The sequence below is a fragment of the Bidens hawaiensis genome, unplaced genomic scaffold (genome assembly GCF_021521415.1).
Source record: "Bidens hawaiensis isolate Kalapana, Puna unplaced genomic scaffold, B.hawaiensis_p1.1 tig00015877_1, whole genome shotgun sequence".
Lineage (NCBI taxonomy): Eukaryota > Viridiplantae > Streptophyta > Magnoliopsida > Asterales > Asteraceae > Bidens > Bidens hawaiensis.
In genome coordinates this window covers 281,418-304,291 of record NW_027492422.1, presented here as the reverse complement: position 1 = coordinate 304,291, position 22,874 = coordinate 281,418, and the positions used below count along the sequence as shown (strand labels likewise).

Sequence of the window (22,874 nt, the reverse complement as noted above, 5' to 3'; positions counted from 1 at the left end):
TCATGCTAAACAATGCTTGCTTTTGTCACTTACCTCAGGAGTTGTTATGTTGATGAATCTTAAGCTCAAAATAGTTTTCACCTCCTCCTCCTCCTCCTCCTCCTCCTCCTCCTCTCTCTCTCTCTCTAAACCCTTTTTCTCTCTCTGATACTCTCTGCAAATTCTTCTGACTGCACATTCAAACCTTCTGTAACATTACACATTGATTCACATTCATAATGGTAAACTCATAACTAGAATTCATCAATCATTTTGCATTTTGTGCATACATGTGTATGTTTTACTTTGTGTTTTTTGTGTGTTTTCACGAATGCAGCAACAATTGGTACCGCCATGGCTCGAGAAGCTTCTTGAAACGACATTCTTCTCGGTCTGCAGGACCCATGGAGCGGCCGCCCGAAGTGAATGCAACATGTATTGTCTGGATTGCAATGGAGATGCATTTTGCTTTTATTGTAGATCTTCCAACCATAAAGATCATCAAGTTATTCAGGTGAATTATTGTATGTTTTTTTTAATTTTAATATTATTTTGACTTCAAGATTTATGAATTTAGTTAAAAAATAATAGTCTTGCTATTTAAAAATGGGCAGCAGCGCAGCTTATTATAATCTTAATCTGTTCCTATGTAAAACCTATGCTTGGTTATTTTCATTAAATTCCGATCAATGTCTTGACAAGACAATGAAAATGCAGATCAGACGATTGTCATATCATGACGTGGTGAGGGTTTCCGAGATAGAAAAAGTGTTGAACATCGATGGAGTTCAAACATACGTGATCAACAGTGCTAGGGTTTTGTTTCTGAATGAACGACCGCAGCCGAAATCTGGGAAAGCTGTTTCTCACATTTGTGAAATTTGTGGAAGAAGCCTGTTGGATGCTCTTCGATTTTGTTCGTTGGGATGTAAGGTTAGCATAATTAATCTGCTTCATTAATCACACTTAACTATTATTTATTTAATATTTAATGCCTAATATTTCGCCTTTTGCTTCACAGTGTTGACATTACAACTCACTCATATAGTCATATGATATGAATTGGCATGTATGATGTATCATATATTATCATTGCATCATCATGCTCATCATCTGCATATTAAACAAATTATAAGCCAACCAATCATCCACCAAAATAATGTCATTAACACTATTATATTATTTTTTGAACGGCTAATTAATGGCACTATTATATTATATGTACTTAATTCCAGCATTATTCATCTGTTTATTAGTTTTATTGTTAAAGTAAAGATGATGTTACAAAAATGTGAATGTAAATGTAGTTTTACAGATCAAAAGCTTTCATGGAATAAATAACATGTGTTTGTATGATCATTATCTTTTTGTCAATGTATATACACAACTAACATTAATGACAACTTAATGGCGATCACTATCTTGATTGATGGACATCGACCTTTGTAATTTCTTTTAGAGAAGAACATTTAATGTTATTTTGGGGGTTTGTTTATTTATTTATTTAGTTTTAAATAAAGATTGTAGGAATAAAAAGAAATGGAAACACAAGCTTTATGGTAGAGGAGATATCATCATCAACAAGAAGAGTGGAAGAAGAATTGCGTGAAGGCTCACAACAAGACATCTACCCTCCCACACCTCCTTCAACTTCATCCACTAGGAGAAGAAAGGGGATCCCTCATAGGGCTCCTTTTGGATCATAATATATACATACATATATATTATAAATATAACCGTTTGATACATAACCAATTTTAATAAGAAAACCGTAAGAACCGCATAAACACATTTGCATCCAATGCTTTAATTTGTAATTATCAATGTGCTACTATTTTTCTCACCCATTGTGGCAATTCTCACGTGCCACTGGTTATGCGATTTTCACGGTTTTTTTACTTAACAATTAGTTGTGTATCCAACGAGGTATATAAATAATTATATAAACAAGTAAATTACTCAACTGCCCTTCAAAAGGAGCAAATGTACCTTCGATCTCCCCTACTTTATGCAACTCATCAACATTGACAATTTATTTCACCAAACATATATCTATTTTTGGCACCCCTTCCTAAAGCCTTTATGGGTTATCACTTATATGCTTCTATTTCATGATATGGTTATATTTGTACGATATAAATGTTTATAACCATATATTTTTCAATATGGTGAAGAGCAAAATCTCTTAGCTAGACATTGTAAATCATGTTGTATAAGGTTTTTTCACAAGCATCTGATGGTTCTTGCAATGGAGGTTGAACATGCATCATTGGATTTATTACATCAAGACAAGATGAAGATTATTTTAGTCCTCATTGATGTAGAAACTTCAACAAAAGAGTTGGTAGTACTATACGTTATTGAGGGTGGGATTGGTGTTTGAGGGGTCCAATGTACAAAACAAAAACTCTTGTTCGGTGAGGCCATAAGGCAATAATTCATAATTGTTATTTATAGTTGAAAGGTGTACATACAATTAAGAAAGTAAAGCAATATTTTTGAGGAGTCCATTTTATAATTTAGATTGGCCCCCAACCCACATGGGCCATTTAAAAATATATATATCTATTTTCTTTTGTTAAATTAAAGTTTTATTAATTTTATATACACAAAGCAAAGTTGGGTAAAAGTCATGTTTGTTGATGGAACACCTAGTTTGGTTGGCTAAGTGAGTTGGAATATATTTCTTATTTCTTAATTCATTTATTTTGCATTATTAAAGGCACATTTTGATATTTGATTTATCCCTCGATGCAAATGAGTTGGAGAATCTCATGGTAAAATGTGTTCTTGTAAAGTTTTTCAACAATTTGATGATATATTACTTCTTTTGTTTTGTTTTTATTTAGAATAGTCAATGCCATTCATAAAAATTATCAAACGATTCAAATAGACATGACACAAGCCAAACTTGTCAATTTTCTTGTTCTAGCTATATTTTCGGCTGCCAAAGTTTTGTTGAGGTGATACTCGAGAGTCGAGACAGATACCCACTAACTTCAAAGACTCTAATTTTCGGCATCTAATTAATTTGTTCTCGTTTAATATTGTCATTAGTTGAAATTTATGTTGGGAATGTGTATCCATAATAATTCTTGTATGAAGATAACTAGTTGTCTTTCCAACCTGGGTGAGGGAGATACTTGATGTTGCCTCATGAAGTAGTTTTCAGCCATTATCATTAGAATGTTGGCATGGTATAATTTTTTTTTATATGTATTGCTTTGAGACAAATTAAAGGAAGCTTGTGAATAATTAGGAGGGCCGGCTGGAGGGTAGTGCCGGTTGACCGTCACCCGGGGCACGTAATTTTTAGGGGCCAAAATTTTTTTTAATCTATTTTTTTATATATACACTTAAAAATATAAAGCTTATAAAATATCAATTGCTCTTTACCATCTTATAATTATTAGACCTAAAATTCTTTTTTATCTGTAATCCATTTAATCAAGTTTAAATTATTGGGCGCAAACTAAAACTATAAAATTAAATAAATAGCCGATGCAAAATAAAAGAAATAGCGGCCAATTGATTTTTATTTTTATTTTTTTTGTTCCTTCCTTCTTTGCGAACGCTGAACAACGACCAACCCAGCCGACCACCACTGTTGGTTCGTTCTTATCCACCAGACTCCTCCACGGTTGACCAAGCTAGTCACCAAGGACCAAGCTATTTTTTTTCCAATATTAGGAGAGTTTCACGAATCATTGGTTAAGTTAGCTATTACGGTATTTGATTTTAATAATAAATTTTTCTATGTTTATTGTTATAACATTAAGCCTCGTTTAAAAAAATAGCTTATATATTATTTCATTACTCGTTAAGGCTATGGGTATTTTTTATTTCGGCTTGACCGAGGTATTTAAATTATCGTAGACGGCATTGTGAATAATGTTGGTGACCACGAAATTGCATTGAAGGGTATCTCTTTTGCTAGAATTGCACATTCATCAGACCATTTAATTATGGACCAAATTATTTTTTATCTTAAGAATTATATTCAGTTATTCACTAATTAGTTAGGCAGGTCGCTATGGGACGAGAAGGAGGGGCGAAGGGGGCACGGTGGGTGTCGTATATTGTTGTGGGGCGTTGTTGGTGGGGGTGCGGAGGGGAGAGGCGCGGATGGGATGGTCGGCTATTTACCGTTTTAATTTTAAAAAATTCAATTTTATATTTTATATATATATATACATATATATATATATCATTCACTCAATCTCTACAAACATCTCATTCACCGTTTTAAACTTTTTTAAAACTTTCTCCAAAAATATGTCTTCCGAATCATCATCGACACCCGACTACTACCCCGATATCGACGATATTTCAGATTCAGATTCAAAGGATGAAGCGATATTTAGGCTATTCGAGAGGCTGCCGGACTCTTAGTCGAGCTTTGCAAAAGCTTACAACCACGAACAAGATAACCTCATCTTCAACAGGATCGTGTAGGTGCTCATGACCAATTGATGAAAGATTATTTTTCTCCGGACGCGAATTTTGATTCGGAAAGATTTCGGCCCCGTTTTCGGATTAGTCGCCAACTATTTTACGAATAGTTTGTGATTTAGAACACGATTATGCATTTTTCCAACAATGGGAGGACGCGAGAGGTAAACCAGGATTTTCTACTATACAAAAATGAAAGGCGCCAATTCGTCTACTGTACGGGACTACGTACGACGCCATGGAAGAGTGTTTACAGATGTCAGAGACAGTGGGTCGTGAAGCCCTTCATACGTTCTGCGAATGTGAGTATTATTATTTGAATTATTTATTTCAAAACCTTAATATTTTGAGCGTAAATTTTATAAACTTTGTTAAAATTCGGTATTCCTCGACTATACCATAAAAAATATTTGAGGAGGCTGACTCAAAGTGACAAACAAAAAATATGCGAGGTGCATAAACAAAGACTCAATTTTCCTGGGATGCTTGGTAGCCTCGATTGCACACACTGGGAATGGGAAGCCTGCCTAGTTACTTGGCAAGGTCAATATCATCGGGGTGATCATGATGGCCTAACAATTATGCTTGAGGCGGTTGCATCATTTGATCTTTGGATATAGCATGCGTTTTTTTGGGATGCCCGATGCAAACAATGATGTAGCTATGATAGATGCGTCCCCTATTTTTGACCGCCTCATAGACGGAGTCTCACCTGACCCCTCATTTTCCACGAATGATGTCAACTACGAATACGTATATCATCTAGTCAACGGTATTTATCCGGAGTGTGCCACGTTGGTTCTTAGCTTTACATGCCCGACTGACGATAAACGTCAGTATTTAAAGAAAAAACACGAGTCGGCCAGAAAGGACATCGAAAAGGCATTTGGGGTATTAATGAAACGTTGGTCTATCATTAGACAACCGGCTCATTTTCACCAAATGGATAAGTTAAGAAACATAATATACACTTGCATTATCTTGCATAATATGATATTGAAGGACTCGGATAGAGCAATTTGCCAAGGCGAGTACAACGATAGCCATACCCGATGTCAACACTAAACGAAGATGAGGAACTTGCTAATTTATTAAGAACACGAAGAAGGGAAACGAATTTCAGCCTTCGATCGGATTTGGTTGAACATCTTTGGAGTAACAAGCCACATGACGTCGACGACAACAACTAAAAATAGCTGTATTTTTATTTTAGTTTTTATTTTTATGTTTTTATATTTTATTTAGTTTGTTTTTTATTATTATTGTATTTTATATTATTATTGTATTATATATTATTGTATTGGTTTCTTTGTTTTATGAGGAAAAAAAAAGGTTAGGCTTCGATGCCCCTCAGCACAGAGGGACATTATAGGTTGAGGCTTCGATGCCCCCAGTGCCCACGTGACACTGTGGAGGTGTTTTGATACCCCCAACATAAAGACCAGACTTATAAGCTTTTGCAAATGGCCACATGGGCTCCACTCAAAGTCAATTTAACAAAGGATACGTTAATGGTTAGGAGTGTGGGATTATCAGATGGGTTGTGTCCTTGTTGTTGGTATACGCAAGAGTCAACTCATCATTTATTAGCTTCGTGTATGATAGCAAAGGTTATACAGTGGCAGGTATGCTTCTTGTTACAAGCTCCGATTTCATCAAGCCTCCCTTCGGTCAGAGACTTGATGGAGTTCGGTAAGAAACAAGGTAACACAAAAACGTGACAAAAAAAAAAGACGATTCAAGGTAATTGGTAAGTTTAATTCTAAACTTTCTAGCTGGAATTGAGGCAAAGACTCTTTCATTCGTAGGGAGAATCACTTTTGCAAAAGTTGTTATTGGAAGCATACCATCTTATTATATTTCTTTGTTTAAAGAATGGGTAAATGTGATCAATACGTTAGAAAGGATTAGAAGATATTTAGTTTGGGGTAATTCAAGTTCGGGGAGAAAGATTAGGCGAGTTGCATGGGAAAATATCATGCAACCAAAGCAATGGGGCGCTATAATGAATTTTCACCAAAAGTTCATAAAATCATAAAGCAGGGTACGTTCATTTGCATAGTATAGTTCAGGTAAGAAACCAAATAACAATCTTATATAAGTTACAGCATGGCCTGTGGCGGTGTAGCCGAGCGGCATTTTATACGCGCTAGCTGTTCACCGAGAGCACCTCTACCCCTGTAAATATCAGTCCACGTTGATAGCATTAAATCATTATTATATTTTTAAATTTGATTGCATAGTAAAAATTTTCTAAGAGCATTCTTAGCCTATTCCCTATAGTTCTTCTCCTTGTCTAAGATTAATGTCTTAGCCAAGCGAGTCCGAAAATCGACTTTTACATCCATTATAAATCCTGTTGATGATATCGAAGCCGTGACAGAGGTGGTCTCGGACATGAAAGGGTGTTTGAAGGATCTAATGTTGCGGTATGTACCACAGGTTAGGGGTATTCCGTTGTCCCAAGGGATGTCTTTTGATCCGACTCTCCCTACGCATCATTTGACAAGAGAGGTGTTGTAGAAGCGGGCCAAACAACCAAAGTTAAAGGTTGTAGCCTTGCCTCACTTGAAAGAAAAGAGACTTATAAATTGGCTTGAAAACTCCCTAAAGAGAAAGCATCTTAATTAGAACTAGAGGTCTTTCTTGATCCTGGAGAGGTAAAGATTGAGACAGGTTGTCAAAGTCATTTCTATTGCTGCCTAAGATCCCTACCCCTACTTAAGATATTTCTTGAAAGGCGTTGGTTGAGTGACTGCACTTGCCCTTTTGACTGCTAGATTGATTGACTTTGCCATCTTCAAATCTTCAATTCTAATCTCATATTGGAGAGAAAGTGGATTGGGAAGGTAAATCAGTTTAGAAGGTGAAAAGGTTTGATTGATAACAAGGGTAGGAAAGATTCATTAACAAGGGAATCGCAAACCGAACGTGCTCGAAAGACGACCTCAACACAAGAAGAATGGATGAGGATTCAAACAAGGTGGGATCCAAACAGAGGGAATAGAGGATTAATAACATAGTCTTAAAGCAAGTCCCAAAAATGAGGAGAAAGAAGATAGCCCAAAGCGAAAGGCCTACAACCAAAGCCAAGTAGACAGATAGCCTTGTTTGAGTTTTGTAAATTATATGGTATGGTTATGAGTGGTTGTGAATAAAGTAGGGAAAAAATGTTATATGAGAAAGTTAAATTTGGAGTTTCACTGTTCATACCGTATAATTTTTTAATATTTTCTTAAAGTGGTTGTGAGTGAATGAGAGAGAAAAAATAATGATAAAGGTATAAAAAGTATTATTTAATTGAAAATGAGAGAGAAATACAGTAACTTTTAGTTTAATTATATGATATATATGAATATATGGTAAAAAATGGACTAGGAATCTAACTAATATATTAAAGCAACACAATTTTGTCCACACGTCCTTCACCTAGGTTGTTCACATAGACTTCCATGTCATCAACCTTCCATAAATCTAATTTCCATATATTTACAATAAAATTTTAATCAATGATATTGACTTTTATATCTTTGTAACTTATTAATGTAATTATAATATTAATTATTCTAATTATTGTTAGAATTATAATACTTATCTAATCTAACTAATATATTAAAGCAACACAATTTTGTCCACACGTCATTCACCTAGGTTGTCCATATAGACTTCCATGTCATCAACCTTCCATAAATCTAATTTTCGCATATTCACAATAAAATTTTAATCAATGATATTGACTTTTATATCTTTGTAACTTATTAATGTAATTATGATATTAATTATTCTAATTATTGTTAGAATTAAAATACTTATCTAATCTAACTAATATATTAAAGCAACGCAATTCTTTCACATGTCATTAATCTAGTCTATCCGCATAGGACTCCATGTTATCATATTTCCATATAATTAATTTCCACATATTCACAATTAATTTTAATAAACAAAATCTAAAACCACGCGACCCGTTTTATTTCTATAACCCGACAACCTGATACTCAGTTAAAGCCATTTGTTATCATCCTCTTAACCCTAATGTGACATTCGTCAAATTCCGAACCCGAAACCCGACCCATTTTGGATTTTTCTTTTCCGAGTTCATATAACTTATTAAAGTTATAAAGGTTTGATATTTTATTATTATATTTTAGTTTTATGAAAGTTAAAGTACCAATTTTGTGAATAATAGTTTTAAATGCAAATAAAGTCGAAGGACTTTTGTGCAAAATTTAATAAACTTGGAGTAAACCTCCTGTTACGTTGTCATCTCAACCAAGAAGTCCGGCCACATATCGGCGCTTTTCTGGCAAGTATTTAACACCGAATTAAGACTTAAAACTGCCAATTGACGAGACCATTTGACTCGTAACTTCAAACCGAGCGTTTCGCCACCATGATTGAAATTCAATTCAGTGTTTTAAGCCTCCAATTAACAGAGTGGAAATTGTGGGTTGACCAAACTGATCGTAACGTGACCTTTAGCTCTGTATAAAATCATAGAACCGTCTCGTGATCCTTTCGCACTCGCATATCCTCTCAATTTCTTCTAAGCTTTCGTTCAGCGAACGGACTCAAGCTCTTCTAACTCCGGTACTCCGACCAAGCTAATCTCCTTCAATCCAATAAACACCTGGGTAATTTAATTGTGATTCATGTTCGATTTTATCTGTAGGTACAAAGCCGCTGTCAATTTAGATTGGCAGAGGTATTTACTTGATCAATTTGTGATTTATAGTTCTAGGGTTTATATGGATTTGGGGATAAAACTTAAGTTGTGTTTATAATTAATCAGAACCAATCCTTGAAAAAAAATCTTATTTTAGTCCAGTTGGTTTGCAGGTTATATACAAAGTTCCAAACCGATCCAGACTCAGGTTTGAGTCTCTTAAAAAGCAGTTTGTTAGTTTTTTTTTACTTTTAACACATTATTATTATTATTATTATTATTATTTTAACACTTTATTTTTATTATAAAACCAATTATCATCACTAAATAAATGTTAGATAAACTTACAAATCCAGTTGTGTTTGAAAATCCAAAAATTTGTTTATTTTTTTTCTTTATTCTAAACCATTCGTTTAGGTCTTAAAAAACTCATTATTATAATCATCGTTTAAATTAAGTGAAACGTTTATAAGCTGATTTCTGTTCATATAACTTAATATTGTTGTTGTGTAACTTTTAAGTGTCAAAATTATTTGAAACCGTTAATCACAAATTAACAGCATCGTTAGTTATTTAGTGCTTCGTCATATTTTAAAATAGTTACGAAGTTCTAAATTAATATAATTCGTAATCAGTCGTCTGTTTATAATTGTTAGTCTATAAATATAATTTAAAGCCATTTTATATCAAATTTCTAATCAAGTCCCTAAATTTGGCATACAAACCCTAAATCCCAAATGATCTTGGACGTTCCATGTCGTTTAGTCAATTTAACTTATTAAAGCACATACGCCCTGCTTGCAGTGCGCCTATATAATGTATATATGGGTGAACCCTCAGGTGGACAAAAGTAAAAGTGCACTAATTTTGACGTTATTTTACTAATCTCGTGAAAATAACGTTAAAACCGGCGGAAGATTAATCAGGCATCAGGTGGTGGCATTGATAGCCGAAAGACAAAGGTACACACACCAATCGGCCGGTGTCCTGGTGGTTGAGTGTTATATATGTGCCTTATGTCCAAGGCTTGATGCAAAACTACTATCGAGCCGGGGGTCTCACCGGAAGCAGCCTCTCTATTCCTTCAGGGTAGAGGTAAGGCTGTCTATATCTTACCCTCCTCAGACCCTACCATAGCTTTGCTATTGGTGGGATTTACTGAGTACGATGATGATGAACTTATTAAAGCATGTATTGTTTGACTGCAATTAAAGTTATTCAATTAGTTATATATTGACTATAAATATTATATAATTAACTATAATTGGGATGTTTCATGTATTTGGATATTTAAAAATTTTCAATTCATCAAAAGCATATTAACAATATAATTAGCTGCTACAAGATTTTTAATTTGGACTTCATTATATAATTAAGCATATTAACAATATAATTGGCTGCTACAAGATTTTATGTAACTTTGTCAAGAGCGAAGAGTAGAGCCGATATTAAGTTAGTTATACTTGACAAAGAATCACAGCTTACAACTAAAACTACAAACGTTGTTTACAAGGAGATTTTCGAAAACTTAATGTGATAAAGTTTAAACCTGGTATGTATTTGTAAGCTTAGTTTTTAATTAATATTACAAAATTTGTTACTAATATGTGTTTTTTATTTTTTTCAGGTTTAATGGTTCATTTATGTTATATTATTTCTTATTCACTGCATTGTTTATTTATAAAGTATTTAACATGGTTTAACATCTTTTGTAATATTTGAAGCTAAAATACTTATACCAAACATTTGTGTTGATTGAATATGTTGCTAATATTTTATATTGTTTGTTAATATGTTTTCCACCCGTGTGTAACACAAGTTATCATCCTAGTACTTTAATATGATAACATGTATATATCATATAATAAAGTTGGTACGCTAGTTACAATCATATCGAAATAAGAATGAATGTGAATAATGAATCATCTACATTGATGATTATCTTTTCAAATGAAGCGTTCCCTAGCTTGATATATAAATCGATTCTTTAACGATGATTAACCTGAAATCATTTTTGAATAATACATGTATCGGGAAATGGAGCCTAGAGTGGTTTGTTTTTTCTGAGTTTTGTTCGGATTGTTTCTTTAATCGACTGACAACCATAAGAAAATTTAAGTTTTTTGTAGACTCTCCACTATATGTGGTAGAGTGTGTGTGTTGTTGGGGGTTGGGTTGGGGTGGGGTGGGGGGGGGGGGGGGTTTAAAGGCTTTGTATACCCGCGAGGGGTGGTAAAGGTGGGGGCGATGTAGGAACGACTGGCGGTAAGGGGGTGTTTTGATAGGGCCATCCTACTTTTCACTCTCTCTTTCTGTCTTTCACATACACACGTGCATATATATATAATGGTACGGTAAAGGGGCTTCGAGCCATTGCAGGTAGGGATGAAATCGGTACCGTACCGGTACCGAAAATCCCGGTCCCAAAATTTATAAATTCTTGGTACCGGTACCGAAATATTCGGTACCGGTACGGTACCAGTATTGAAGGTAAAAATTCAGGAAATACCGGTACCAGTACCGTACCGATCCCGAAACTTAAAACTTTGGTACCGATTCGGTACCGACGGTACCAAATCAGTACCGATTTCAGTACCGGTACCGAATTTGCCCATCCCTAATTGCAGGACAACATAGTGGATGGGTTTAAAGCCCCAGTGCCCATATGGCGTTGATGTGGCACTGTGGAGATGTGACGTAGGCTGTCGCGGTCTACTTAAACAATCAATTAAAATACTTAAATACCTATACAAGTACGGGTAAATAAGGTCATCTTCACATTAAATCTCAATAAAAGTGCTAATTTACTATTCTATAACTCTAACTAAATTAATTATTAAACTAAGATTGACAGACGATGCCAAGCAATTTTAGAAAAAGGTTTTTAATTAAAACTTAAACAATTAATTAAAAAGATTTGTAAACAATATTAATGAAAAGCATTCATTTTAGGTTTGGGTAATGTGATATTCAACTTAATCCCATATTTACTTGTCTTGGTTGCGTAGTAATTACTAAACCTATTAGTTTGATTGTGATGACAAACGATACCTTAACCGAATTGTTGACACAATTGAACTTGGTCTACCAAATTACCAATTTATATTTTATGAAACTAATTAGGTGACAATAATTGATTATTAATTCAATGACACAAGAGCCTAACCCTAACAGTTGATGAATACAACCAAACAAGTGATGTACTAATCAATAATCAAAAATATAAATTGTTTAAACAATCAATCACTAATTTGAACAAGATAGAATCAATAAATCAAATCAAGTTCATAACATTAAGCATAATAAATTTGGTCTTAAGAGGAATTACACAAATCCCAAGCCTAGAACGAACACGAAAGTTTAGCCGAACATGATCATAATGTGAGAACACTTATCTTTGATGAACATATGAATCCAAGATGAATCGGAAGCCTCTGGATGGTGGAAAATCGTCCTAAGCAGCCTCTTTTGCCCCTGGAAGTCGTAATAATCCGACTGGTGATGTTAATGGGTTTATATTGTGAAAAACCTAGATTTTTTCGGTTTTAATTAGGTTCGCTTCGCGCGAAGATGTCATGGGCCTCATCTTCGCGTCGCGCTAAGGACAAAATATTCGGGCTCAGAAACTTGCATCTTTGCGTCGCGCGAAGTTGCCTCTAGATCCTTCACGTCGTGCGAAGGAGAAAAAACTCCAGAAATTTATTCTTCTTTTCTTTAACTGCCTTGTGATGCGTGCACTACCATTCCAGCACTTCTAAGTCTTCATTCCAAGCTCGTAAAGTTTCCCAACAAGCTCCTTAACTTCCAAGTCCCTGAAAACACATAACAACGTATGAAGTAACAATGTAAACTCGTTTATTTATCTAAAACTAACTAATTAATATATAAAACTAACTAACTTTTACCCAACCATCACATCCCCACACTTATCCTTTTTTGTCCCGAAAAAGTCTTTGCAACGGAATCATAATCAGAGATTATTTTTACAAAATGTTTTTAGGTTATTTTAGTTAAGCACAAGAAACAAAAAACCGCGATTGCCAATATTGTTGTCCACTTAAACCCGTGCCTCAATACTTACCGGGAAAAATAAGGTGTGACAGTTTTATTAGTTCATATGATTAAAATGGAACCCACACCTCAAAGCCCTGAAGCCGCCTACCATGCTTCATTATAGTTTTACCGAACCAGACCACCCAACTTAACTTAAACCTTAAAATTAGATGATCAAAAATTTTGCACATTTGTACAATTTTTAAGCCCATATGTAACAGCTAAGACAATCATGGATATTTTTATCTAACCAAAACCTAAACTTAGGCATTAAATTCTACCAAAATGGCCATTAGATACGATTAAGGTGCAATTAAGTAACTAACTAGCAAATAGCCCCCACTATATGACATACCCCCGTTATCAAGCAATACCCCGAAGTTTATCACCAAAGGTGAGTAGGCACGAATTCATCTGTAGGGATTACATATGACATGTCCCGTGTGGTCCGTTTCTTAATGGTAACGAGATACGAGCACGGGGACCCCATATGACTAACAGCGTGTATGATCAAGTCAGTAGTGAATTTGTAATTTTTAAAGCACGTAGTGATCATGTTTAATAACTTATGATTTGGCAGATAAACTACGGGTTTGCTCTTTTTAAGCTTATTTAATATATATAAATCCACTTACGAAATATGCATACCCAGATGATAAACCGCATACAGACCCATGGTCTTCGAACCCCGGAGCATCCAATCAATACAAGATTTAATGCTATAAAACCATGCGCCTATGAAGTGTTAACCACTTTAACTAGCAGCATTTTTATTTAGGTTTATATCACAAGCCATCTAACATACTCTAACGTTAAGCTCCAAGCATTGTACAATAAACTATTCATATTTTAAAATTTTATTTTCGGTGATCAATCTAACAAAAGGCTTGAGAATGGCCTAATATAATCATTCCAGTCCTTACACAGGCTTAGCTAAACAAACAAAACCCTGAAGGTGTTTCCCACTAAAAATCAAGCATTTTTAAAGTTCCATTAAGTCTACAACCAAATTATCCTTTCATTCTCAAAGCTGAGCCTACCGACACATCTCAAATTAAGTGTGTTCCAGTTTTATGTATCTCATATTATATAATAATTTTGAAAAACAACCCCCGGTTTTTCTATCATTTTCCATTTATTATGCAAAAAATCTTAATTCAAGGAACATTAAACTTTTTAAAGTTTTCAATTTCTTCCCCATCCCCACACTTGAGGCAAACATTGTCCTCAATGTTTTAAAATTAACAAATAAAAATAGGGACGGGGTTAAATTTCACTTAGACAATTTTAAAAACCGGGCCTATGTGATGGTTGTAACTAATTATACACAAATACAATTACACTCTTAATACAAAAACCAATAAAACAAAGAAGGTTATGAAAACGAAATCACCTGATAGAAAATATAACCCTCATGTGCAACTCTCGTGCCTTTGGTGATGCTCTCGATGAACTTACCTATTCAACTCTCAAAACAAAATCTGCAAACTCTCAAACCTATAGAAGCAAGCTTCTCACAAATGTAAAAAATATAGATCTTTTAAACCGTTTATTTTTATTTACCAACCAATATTAATTAAATTCATAACCGAATTTGTTAAGCTAGTAAAAATGTTAAAAAGACCTAACTCACTTTCGTAGGAATCAGGATTGCATTTAGCGTATGCATCAAGCCCTTTAAATCCCCCGGTAACCCGGGTGGACGAGTATGATCTCGTGAGGGTTTATAGTGACCTACACCCATAAAGTTTAACTATAACAAAAAATATACACGTACCTGAATAAAAGGCCGGGTTGCTTCCCGGCTTGCGCTAAGTTTTTGTTAAGGTCTTCAGCCGGACCGTTACCTGATTTCTTGGTTATGGTGGTCTAATGGAATGCTTACCTTCCTCCACCTCGTTCTTCTTACTCCTTCAACAAATGGGTATATTATCCAGAACATTCCACCTTAGCCCGAAGCACGCCAACCGTCTTTGTTCGTTCTCAAATCCCGGTGGCTTCTTCGCCTTCTCCTTTGGCGGTTTCTTCTTACTTGTTTTGCCAGTCTTATTATTAACCACTTTTTCCCTAGCATTCTTGAAATCATCACCTGACATTGCCACCTCTCCAACATTAATCTCTACCGTATTCAGATCCTTTTTTTCTCTCTCCCGCTTCGACCTATCAAACACAAAACTTTCGTCATTGGTGTCACCCTTGCTTTCATGAGGAAGACACCTGTTAGTAGCACCTGACCTAAAAGATTTATTTTCAAAAGAATAATGTCACACCCTCAAAATCCACTAACGGAGTTTTACCATCAGAGGGTGTGAACTAACAGGATCGGAATCATTAGTTATAATCAAACCATAAAAACGTTTAAATGAAAGTAAGTGCGGAAGCGTAAAAACCAAAAGACAAAAGTTGCGTCACGCAGGACGACTTAAAACCCAAGTAATAATAGTTAAAAACATGTTTGCATATCAGAATGTTCAAAAACCATGCATGATCCTATACCACGCGCCCGCCTCGGCTACCTGAGAATAACATACTAAAAGTGTCAACACGGGGTTGGTGAGTTCACAAGTTTGTATAAAATAAAGCGTTTAGCGTTTTGCGTTCAGCGTTTTGCGTTCAGCGTTTTGCGCTTAGCGTTTTGCGTTCAGCGTTTTGCGTTTAGCGTTTTGCGTTCAGCGTTTTGCGTTACCAGATAGTGTTAAATCAATTATATATCTATAGGTAGCTAGCCTATAAAACAAGTATTACTAAGTGTTCGACACCGAAGCTGACTGTTTATCATTTGCCTTGCCACCAGGTCTATCCCGACCATGGTATGTGTTTAGCCAAGATTACACCCACTCGACCTCCAGTCGAGTTTAGCGTTGGGTGGGGTTTGTCAAACCCAGTAGTACTACTCAACAATGACTCGCTATTATCCAATATTAAACGGTTCGATGTGAATGAAGGACTTTAGTTATTGCGTTTGCCACTTAGTCTTTACAAGTGATATATAATTTATATTAACAAAATCTTAAATGCGTTTATCGGAGTATGTTATCTCCCCCAAGTGAAAAGCGTTTGAAAATAGTTTAGAGGGGTAAGTGAACTCACTGTTTGCGAAGAATTCCCAAAATAAATCACCAAAGGATGCGCGTCACAGAAAAACTCTCTCTAGCGTTCTATAACAACAAAGAGATTTTTCTAAGTGTCGGAACTATTATCGAGTCTCTAGACTCGGCACATAATACCTATGCACACAATGTGTTTCGTGTTTCGTTTGTGAATCGTGTGTGACTTTAACAAGTACATTCGTGATAAATTACATGTGTGAGCAATTATTTACGTGTCATGTATTAATAATGTACATCACTAGCAATTACTCCCCGTAAGGGCAATTTGGTCACACATAACAATTAACTAGCAATTATTCCCCGCAAGGGCAATTTGGTCAAAACACGACAACTATTTAGCAAGTATTCCCCGCAGGGGCAATTTGGTCAAAACATAACAATTATATAGCAAGTATTCCCCACAGGGGCAATTTGGTCAAATCATAACAATTAACTAGCAATTATCATGTTTCATGCATTTTCACAAAATTCAGCAGCTAGTTTCACCGAGACAGAAATTCTACTTGAAAGATTGTACTATTCCACCAATCATAGCATCTCAATTAATTTACCAAAAATCATCACAAAAGCATGCATGTGTTAGGTTTCCAGAACATATTTTATTTTATTTTTATTCCACATATATTTCTCATAATGATCAAAACATTACAGCAAGCTCATAACAGTCAAATTCATGCGCAACAGAATTTTATTTGAAATTCCCGTTAAATGAAAAATCCAAAAAATGCAAGACCAATTGGGTTTGGTTCTTAACTCAACTAGTTAACTTCCAGAAGTGGAACCAACCCATTTGGCCTTGTAGTTCATGAGATATAATATTTACAAAACAACATAACAGCAGGTCTAACAACTCAGCTTTGCACAACGTTTTTGTAAAATCATAAAAGTTAACTTTTACACGTTCAAAAATTGCAAATTTATATTCTTTAGAAACTAGACTCAACCTAGTTTACTGTAGTATCAATAATCTCAACCAATTTTCACATTTACACCCCGTTATAGTCAATTGAACATCAACAACACAATCTGTCCAGAAACTATTTGCAACAAAACTCAACATATTAACCATCTATAGACTATAATCCGTTCATATAACACTCTAGACTCCATAATCACTATCCATGCACATCAATTACACATTACATACATGATTAGGGTTTTTGCTTGAACTCAAATCAAAGACACAAACAATTAACATGTGATAACATCAATTCTAGTTATCAAATCACAATCAATACATCATCTAATCAAACAAATCATATGAGCACCATATATGAAAATTTTCGGAACCTAGGGTTCACAATTAACCCATTAAAAATCGAAATTAAGCAAGAAGAATGCATAGGATAGTTGTTTATACCTTCCTAGCACCTTAATCTTCGATCAAACTTGAAAGATCTTGTGTATATGTGTGTGTGTGAGGCTGCCGATCGCGAGAGAGGGGAGGGGGAGGGCTGCCGTCGGGTAGAGTGAAAGGGAGAAGAGAGAGTTAGGGCTTATTGTTATTAATAATAATAACATGTTACACTTTAGTCCCTCAACTTCCAAATGTTACTTTTCTAGCTTTATTAACTAGTTCTAGCACATTGAGTTAACGTTTATAACAATGTTATCACATAACACATAAGTCTAACACATAAATATCACATAATTATTGTTTTGACGTTTTTCGTTTATTCACCAATCGTTTGCGTCAACTCGTTTGCGTTTCGGTGCAATTCCCGAAAGACTACACATGTAGTAAGTGTTAAGCGTCATTTAAACCCTAGTTTAAATGTAATGAGGTGTGTGTTATAGATTCAGTGATCTTTAAGTTTGAATTGACGGAGTTGAGTTAACGGAGTTAACCTGAAATTAACGATTGTCACATCATTCCCATGTTAAAGAATTTTCGTCCCGAAAATTTGAGTCAAGTCGTGATGAATGTCTGAAAAAGTAAGAAAAATTTTCAGTTTGTCATAACATCCCCTAGTAGAAAGAAATTTCGTCCCGAAATTTAATTCATACCTCCGGTGATTTCTGACGGTTTGCCGAGTTTCGCGGTTTCCGGTGTTTGGTCAGCCCTTCAAAAAGATGAGGATACTTTTTCATCACTTGATCCTCGCGTTCCCACGTGAACTCCATTCCACGTCTTGAGTTCCAACGAACCTTAACGATTGGAATTTTGCTATGCTTGAGTGTTTTGGTTTCCCAGTCCAAAACTTCAACTGGTTCTTCAATGAAGCGTAGCTGTTCATCAACTTGCAGTTCGTCCAAAGGGACTACTTGGGTTTCATCAGATAGGCATTTCTTCAAATTGGATACGTGGAATACATTGTGTACGCTGCTGAGTTCCGTTGGTAGGTACAGTCGGTACGCCACCGGACCAATGCGCTCAGTTATTCGATAAGGGCCAACGTATCGGGGGTTGAGTTTGTTTTGCTTCCCAAAGCGAACCACACCTTTCCAAGGTGAGACTTTGAGTAACACTTGGTATTCACTTGAAATTCGAGAGGTTTTCGGCGCTTGTCGGCGTAACTCTTTTGGCGATCTAGTGCTGCTGCCATGCGGTTTCGGATTTGAACAATCTTTTCCGAAGTTTCGAGTACTAGTTCTGGACCAGTGATTTGGCTGTCACCTACCTCTGCCCAGCAGAGAGGTGATCGACACTTCCTTCCGTACAGTGCTTCAAACGTCGCTGCTTTAATACTTGCGTGGTAGCTGTTATTATACGAAAACTCTACCAAAGGTAAGTGAGGTTCCCAACTTTTTCCGAAATCCAACACACATGCACGCAACATGTCCTCTAAGGTCTGAATAGTTCGTTCACTTTGCCCATCCGTCTGAGGATGGTATGCTGTGCTCATATCAAGACGGGCGCCTAGTGCGCTTTGCAGCGACTTCCAAAAGTTCGAAGTGAAACGGGAATCTCGATCAGAAATGATTGAGACAGGCACTCCGTGTCTAGACACCACTTCTTTCATGTAGACACGAGTCAGTCTTTCCATTTTGTTCGATTCCTTAATCGCTAAAAAGTGTGCCGATTTAGTCAACCGGTCAACGATCACCCAGATGGTATCGCATCCCGTCGATGTCTTAGGTAAACCCGTGATAAAATCCATTGAAATGTGTTCCCATTTCCACATTGGAAGTTCCGGTTGTTGTAGTAGGCCAGATGGTTTCTGGTATTCTATTTTGACTCGGGCGCAAGTCAAGCATTTGCTCACGTAGGTGGCAATGTCGGCTTTCATGTTCGGCCACCAGTAAAGTGCCTTTAAGTCACGGTACATTTTATCTGAGCCAGGGTGGATAGAATATCGGGACTTGTGAGCTTCGTCCATCACTAGAGTTCTCAACTCTCCGTATCGTGGAACCCAAATCCGGTTCTCAAAATATCGGACCCCATCCGATTTGGTTCCAAGTTGCTTGTTCATGCCCCGCATGAGTTCTGATGGAAGATTATCATCTTTCAAAGCTTCAAGTTGTGCATCGCGAATCTGATCGGATAAGTTGGTATGAATCATGAGTTGCAATGCTCGCACTCGTCTGGGTTTATCTGTTTCTTTTCTGCTGATAGCGTCGGCCACTACATTGGCCTTGCTAGGGTGGTACTTGATGGCACAATCATAATCCTTAAGCAGCTCGACCCAACGACGCTGTCGCATGTTCAGCTCCTTCTGATCGTAGATATGCTGTAGACTCTTGTGGTCGGTGTAAATGGTAAACTTGGTACCGTACAAGTAATGCCTCCATATCTTAAGGGCAAACACCACAGCTCCGAGTTCCAAATCATGGGTCGTGTAGTTCTTCTCGTGAATCCGTAGTTGTCGAGAGGCATAGGCTATAACCTTCTCGAGTTGCATCAGCACACAACCGAGACCTTGTATCGATGCGTCACAATGTACCTCAAAATTCTCTGTTCCCTCGGGGAGGGCTAAAATAGGGGCGCTACAGAGTTTGATTTTCAACAGTTGAAAAACGGATTCTTGTGCGTCACCCCAATTGTACTTAGTACCCTTGTGAGTCAAAGCGGTGAGGGGTTGAGCAATCTTTGAAAATCCCTCGATAAAACGCCGGTAGTAGCCAGCCAGTCCTAGGAATTGCCGCACCTCAGTCGGAGTCTTAGGTGCTTCCCAGTTTTTGATGGCCTCTACTTTGCTGGGATCGACATGGATACCATTCTCGTTGATCACATGTCCTAAGAAGTGAACCTCGCGCAGCCAAAATTCGCATTTCGAGAGCTTAGCATACAGTTGCTCCTTCTTTAACAATTCCAGAATTAATCTCAAGTGTTCTTCATGGTCTGCCTTGTCCTTGGAATAGACCAGGATATCATCAGTAAACACAATCACAAACTTGTCGAGGTACGCCTTGCATACTCGATTCATGAGATCCATAAATACGGCTGGTGCGTTGGTTAGACCAAAAGGCATAACTGAAAACTCGTAGTGACCATACCTTGTTCTGAAAGCCGTCTTTGAAATATCTTCTTCGCGCACTCTTAGCTGATGGTATCCAGATCGCAGATCGATCTTCGAGTAATAACTCGATCCTTGAAGCTGGTCAAACAAATCATCAATTCGGGGTAAAGGATAACGGTTCTTGACCGTCACCTTGTTCAACTCCCGGTAGTCAATGCACATTCGGAAAGTCCCGTCCTTCTTTCTGACAAATAAGACAGGGGCTCCCCATGGCGATGAGCTAGGTCGGATAAAACCCTTATCCAATAAGTCTTGCAACTGAGTGGACAGTTCCTGAAGCTCCGCCGGTGCGAGCCGATACGGGGCTCGTGCTATGGGTGCTGCACCGGGTGTCAACTCGATTTGGAATTCGACTTGTCGTATAGGAGGGAGTCCAGGCAAATCCTCCGGGAATATTTCCGGAAAATCTCGCACGATCGGTATATCTTCAATTCGTTTCTCCTCCGCGGGGTTCTCAACAATATGCGCCAAAATTGCCGGATGACCCTTTCGTAGATACTTCTGCGCCTTCATGAGGGTGATAACGCTGGTGGTCATACCGCTTCTCTCGCCCCGGATCGAAATGATCTCGCCGGAAGGGGTAGTAATGTGGACTATCTTGTCGTGACATATAATCTCTGCTCGGTTGTCGGATAACCAGTCCATGCCTACAACGACATCGAAACTACTAAGCGTAAAAGGAATAAGGTCGATATCAAAAACATGACCTGGCAGTTTTAACTTACATCCCGCAAGTACATGAGTCGTTATTATAGTCTTACCGTCAGCTAATTCAACAAGAAACTTAGCATCTAACGGGGTTGGAGTTAGGTCTATGAGTTGACTAAAGGCTTTCGACACAAAACTCCTATCAGCTCCAGTGTCAAACAATACAGAAGCAAAACAATCGTTCACAGGGAACTTACTAGTCACCACGTACGGATCATTGCAGGCTTGACCCGACCCAATAACAAAAGCTCTTCCTTTACCATTGTTTCCACCACCACTGCCACTTCCATTACCTCCATTGTGGTCGTTCTGTTTCAGCTTGGGGCAGTCTTTCTTAAAATTTCCCTCTTGTCCACACTCAAAACATCCCTTGGTTGTCATGGGTGGTTTAGGAGCACCCTTTGCCGCAAGGTCTCCTCTACATTCCTTTGCCTAGTGACCCATCTTTCCGCATCTCTGACACTTGACACGGTCACACGGGCCAGCATGATGATAGTTGCACCTGTTGCACTTCAGATATTTCCCAGCATATCCGCTCGAACCCTGCCCGCCACTGTTGCTATTGTTGTTGTGACCCTGATTGTTGAAGCTCCGGGTGAATTCGGGCTTGCGGTAGTGTTGTTGCTGTGGGGGGTTCGAGGATGAGGATCTGGTATTGTCAAACTTTCTCTTTCCGCTTCTCGGGTTGTTGTTGTTGTTGTCAGTGTTCGGGTTGTCACGGGCCTTAGTGGTTGAACCCCTAGGTGGTAGCCACCTTGGGTCACTGCTTAATCCGTTAGTTTGTGAGCTAACCGGATCGCTTGTTGAATCGTGGCTGGTCTGGAAGACGTCACCATGCCCTGAATTTGCGATGCTAACCCATCAATATACATTTCAATCCTCTTACTCGGCGGGTCTACCATCCGTGGACACATCACGGCCAACTTGTGAGAACGGGTAGTGTAGGCTTCGATTTCTGAACCCACCATCTTCAATGACCAAAACTCTGACTCCAACTTTGAAATCTCCTCTATCGGACAGTACTCTTCTCGCATCATGTTCTTGAACTCCTCCCAGTTCATAGCATTAGCCAGTTCAACCCAAGGATCTGCACGTTTGAATTCCACCAAGTGAGGGCAGAATCTTCAAGTGTTCCAGTGGCTAATTTGACCCTACTGGCGGGTGGACAATTACACATCTCAAACGCCGATTCGGCCTTCTCAGCCCAACGCAGGAAGCCTATAGCTCCCTCAGTGCCCTTAAATGTATTGGGCTTGCAGTCAAGGTAATTCTTGAAAGTACACGTTCCAGTTGGACCTCCAGCTTGATTCTGAACATGTGCGGCTAGAGCTGCCGCCGCATGGTCATTCAACAGGGTTTGGAGTTCTGCTGCGGTTAAGTTGATGTTACCGCGACCGTGTCCAGCGTTTCTTCCAGACATCCAGGTGTTATCATTCTCATATGTCA

The 22,874-nt window shown here is 37.4% G+C and overlaps 1 protein-coding gene across 1 annotated transcript; it reads left to right on the top strand.

Annotated features, from left to right (window-relative positions):
• Positions 1-244: 244 nt before the first annotated feature.
• Positions 245-2,090, top strand: LOC143549966 (protein RGF1 INDUCIBLE TRANSCRIPTION FACTOR 1-like). Its single transcript, XM_077040724.1, has 3 exons — positions 245-493; positions 697-912; positions 1,500-2,090. The coding sequence occupies exons 1-3, from the start codon at positions 311-313 to the stop codon at positions 1,683-1,685; spliced, it is 585 nt and encodes a 194-aa protein (XP_076896839.1). The 5' UTR covers positions 245-310; the 3' UTR covers positions 1,686-2,090.
• The last annotated feature ends 20,784 nt before the right edge of the window (positions 2,091-22,874 follow it).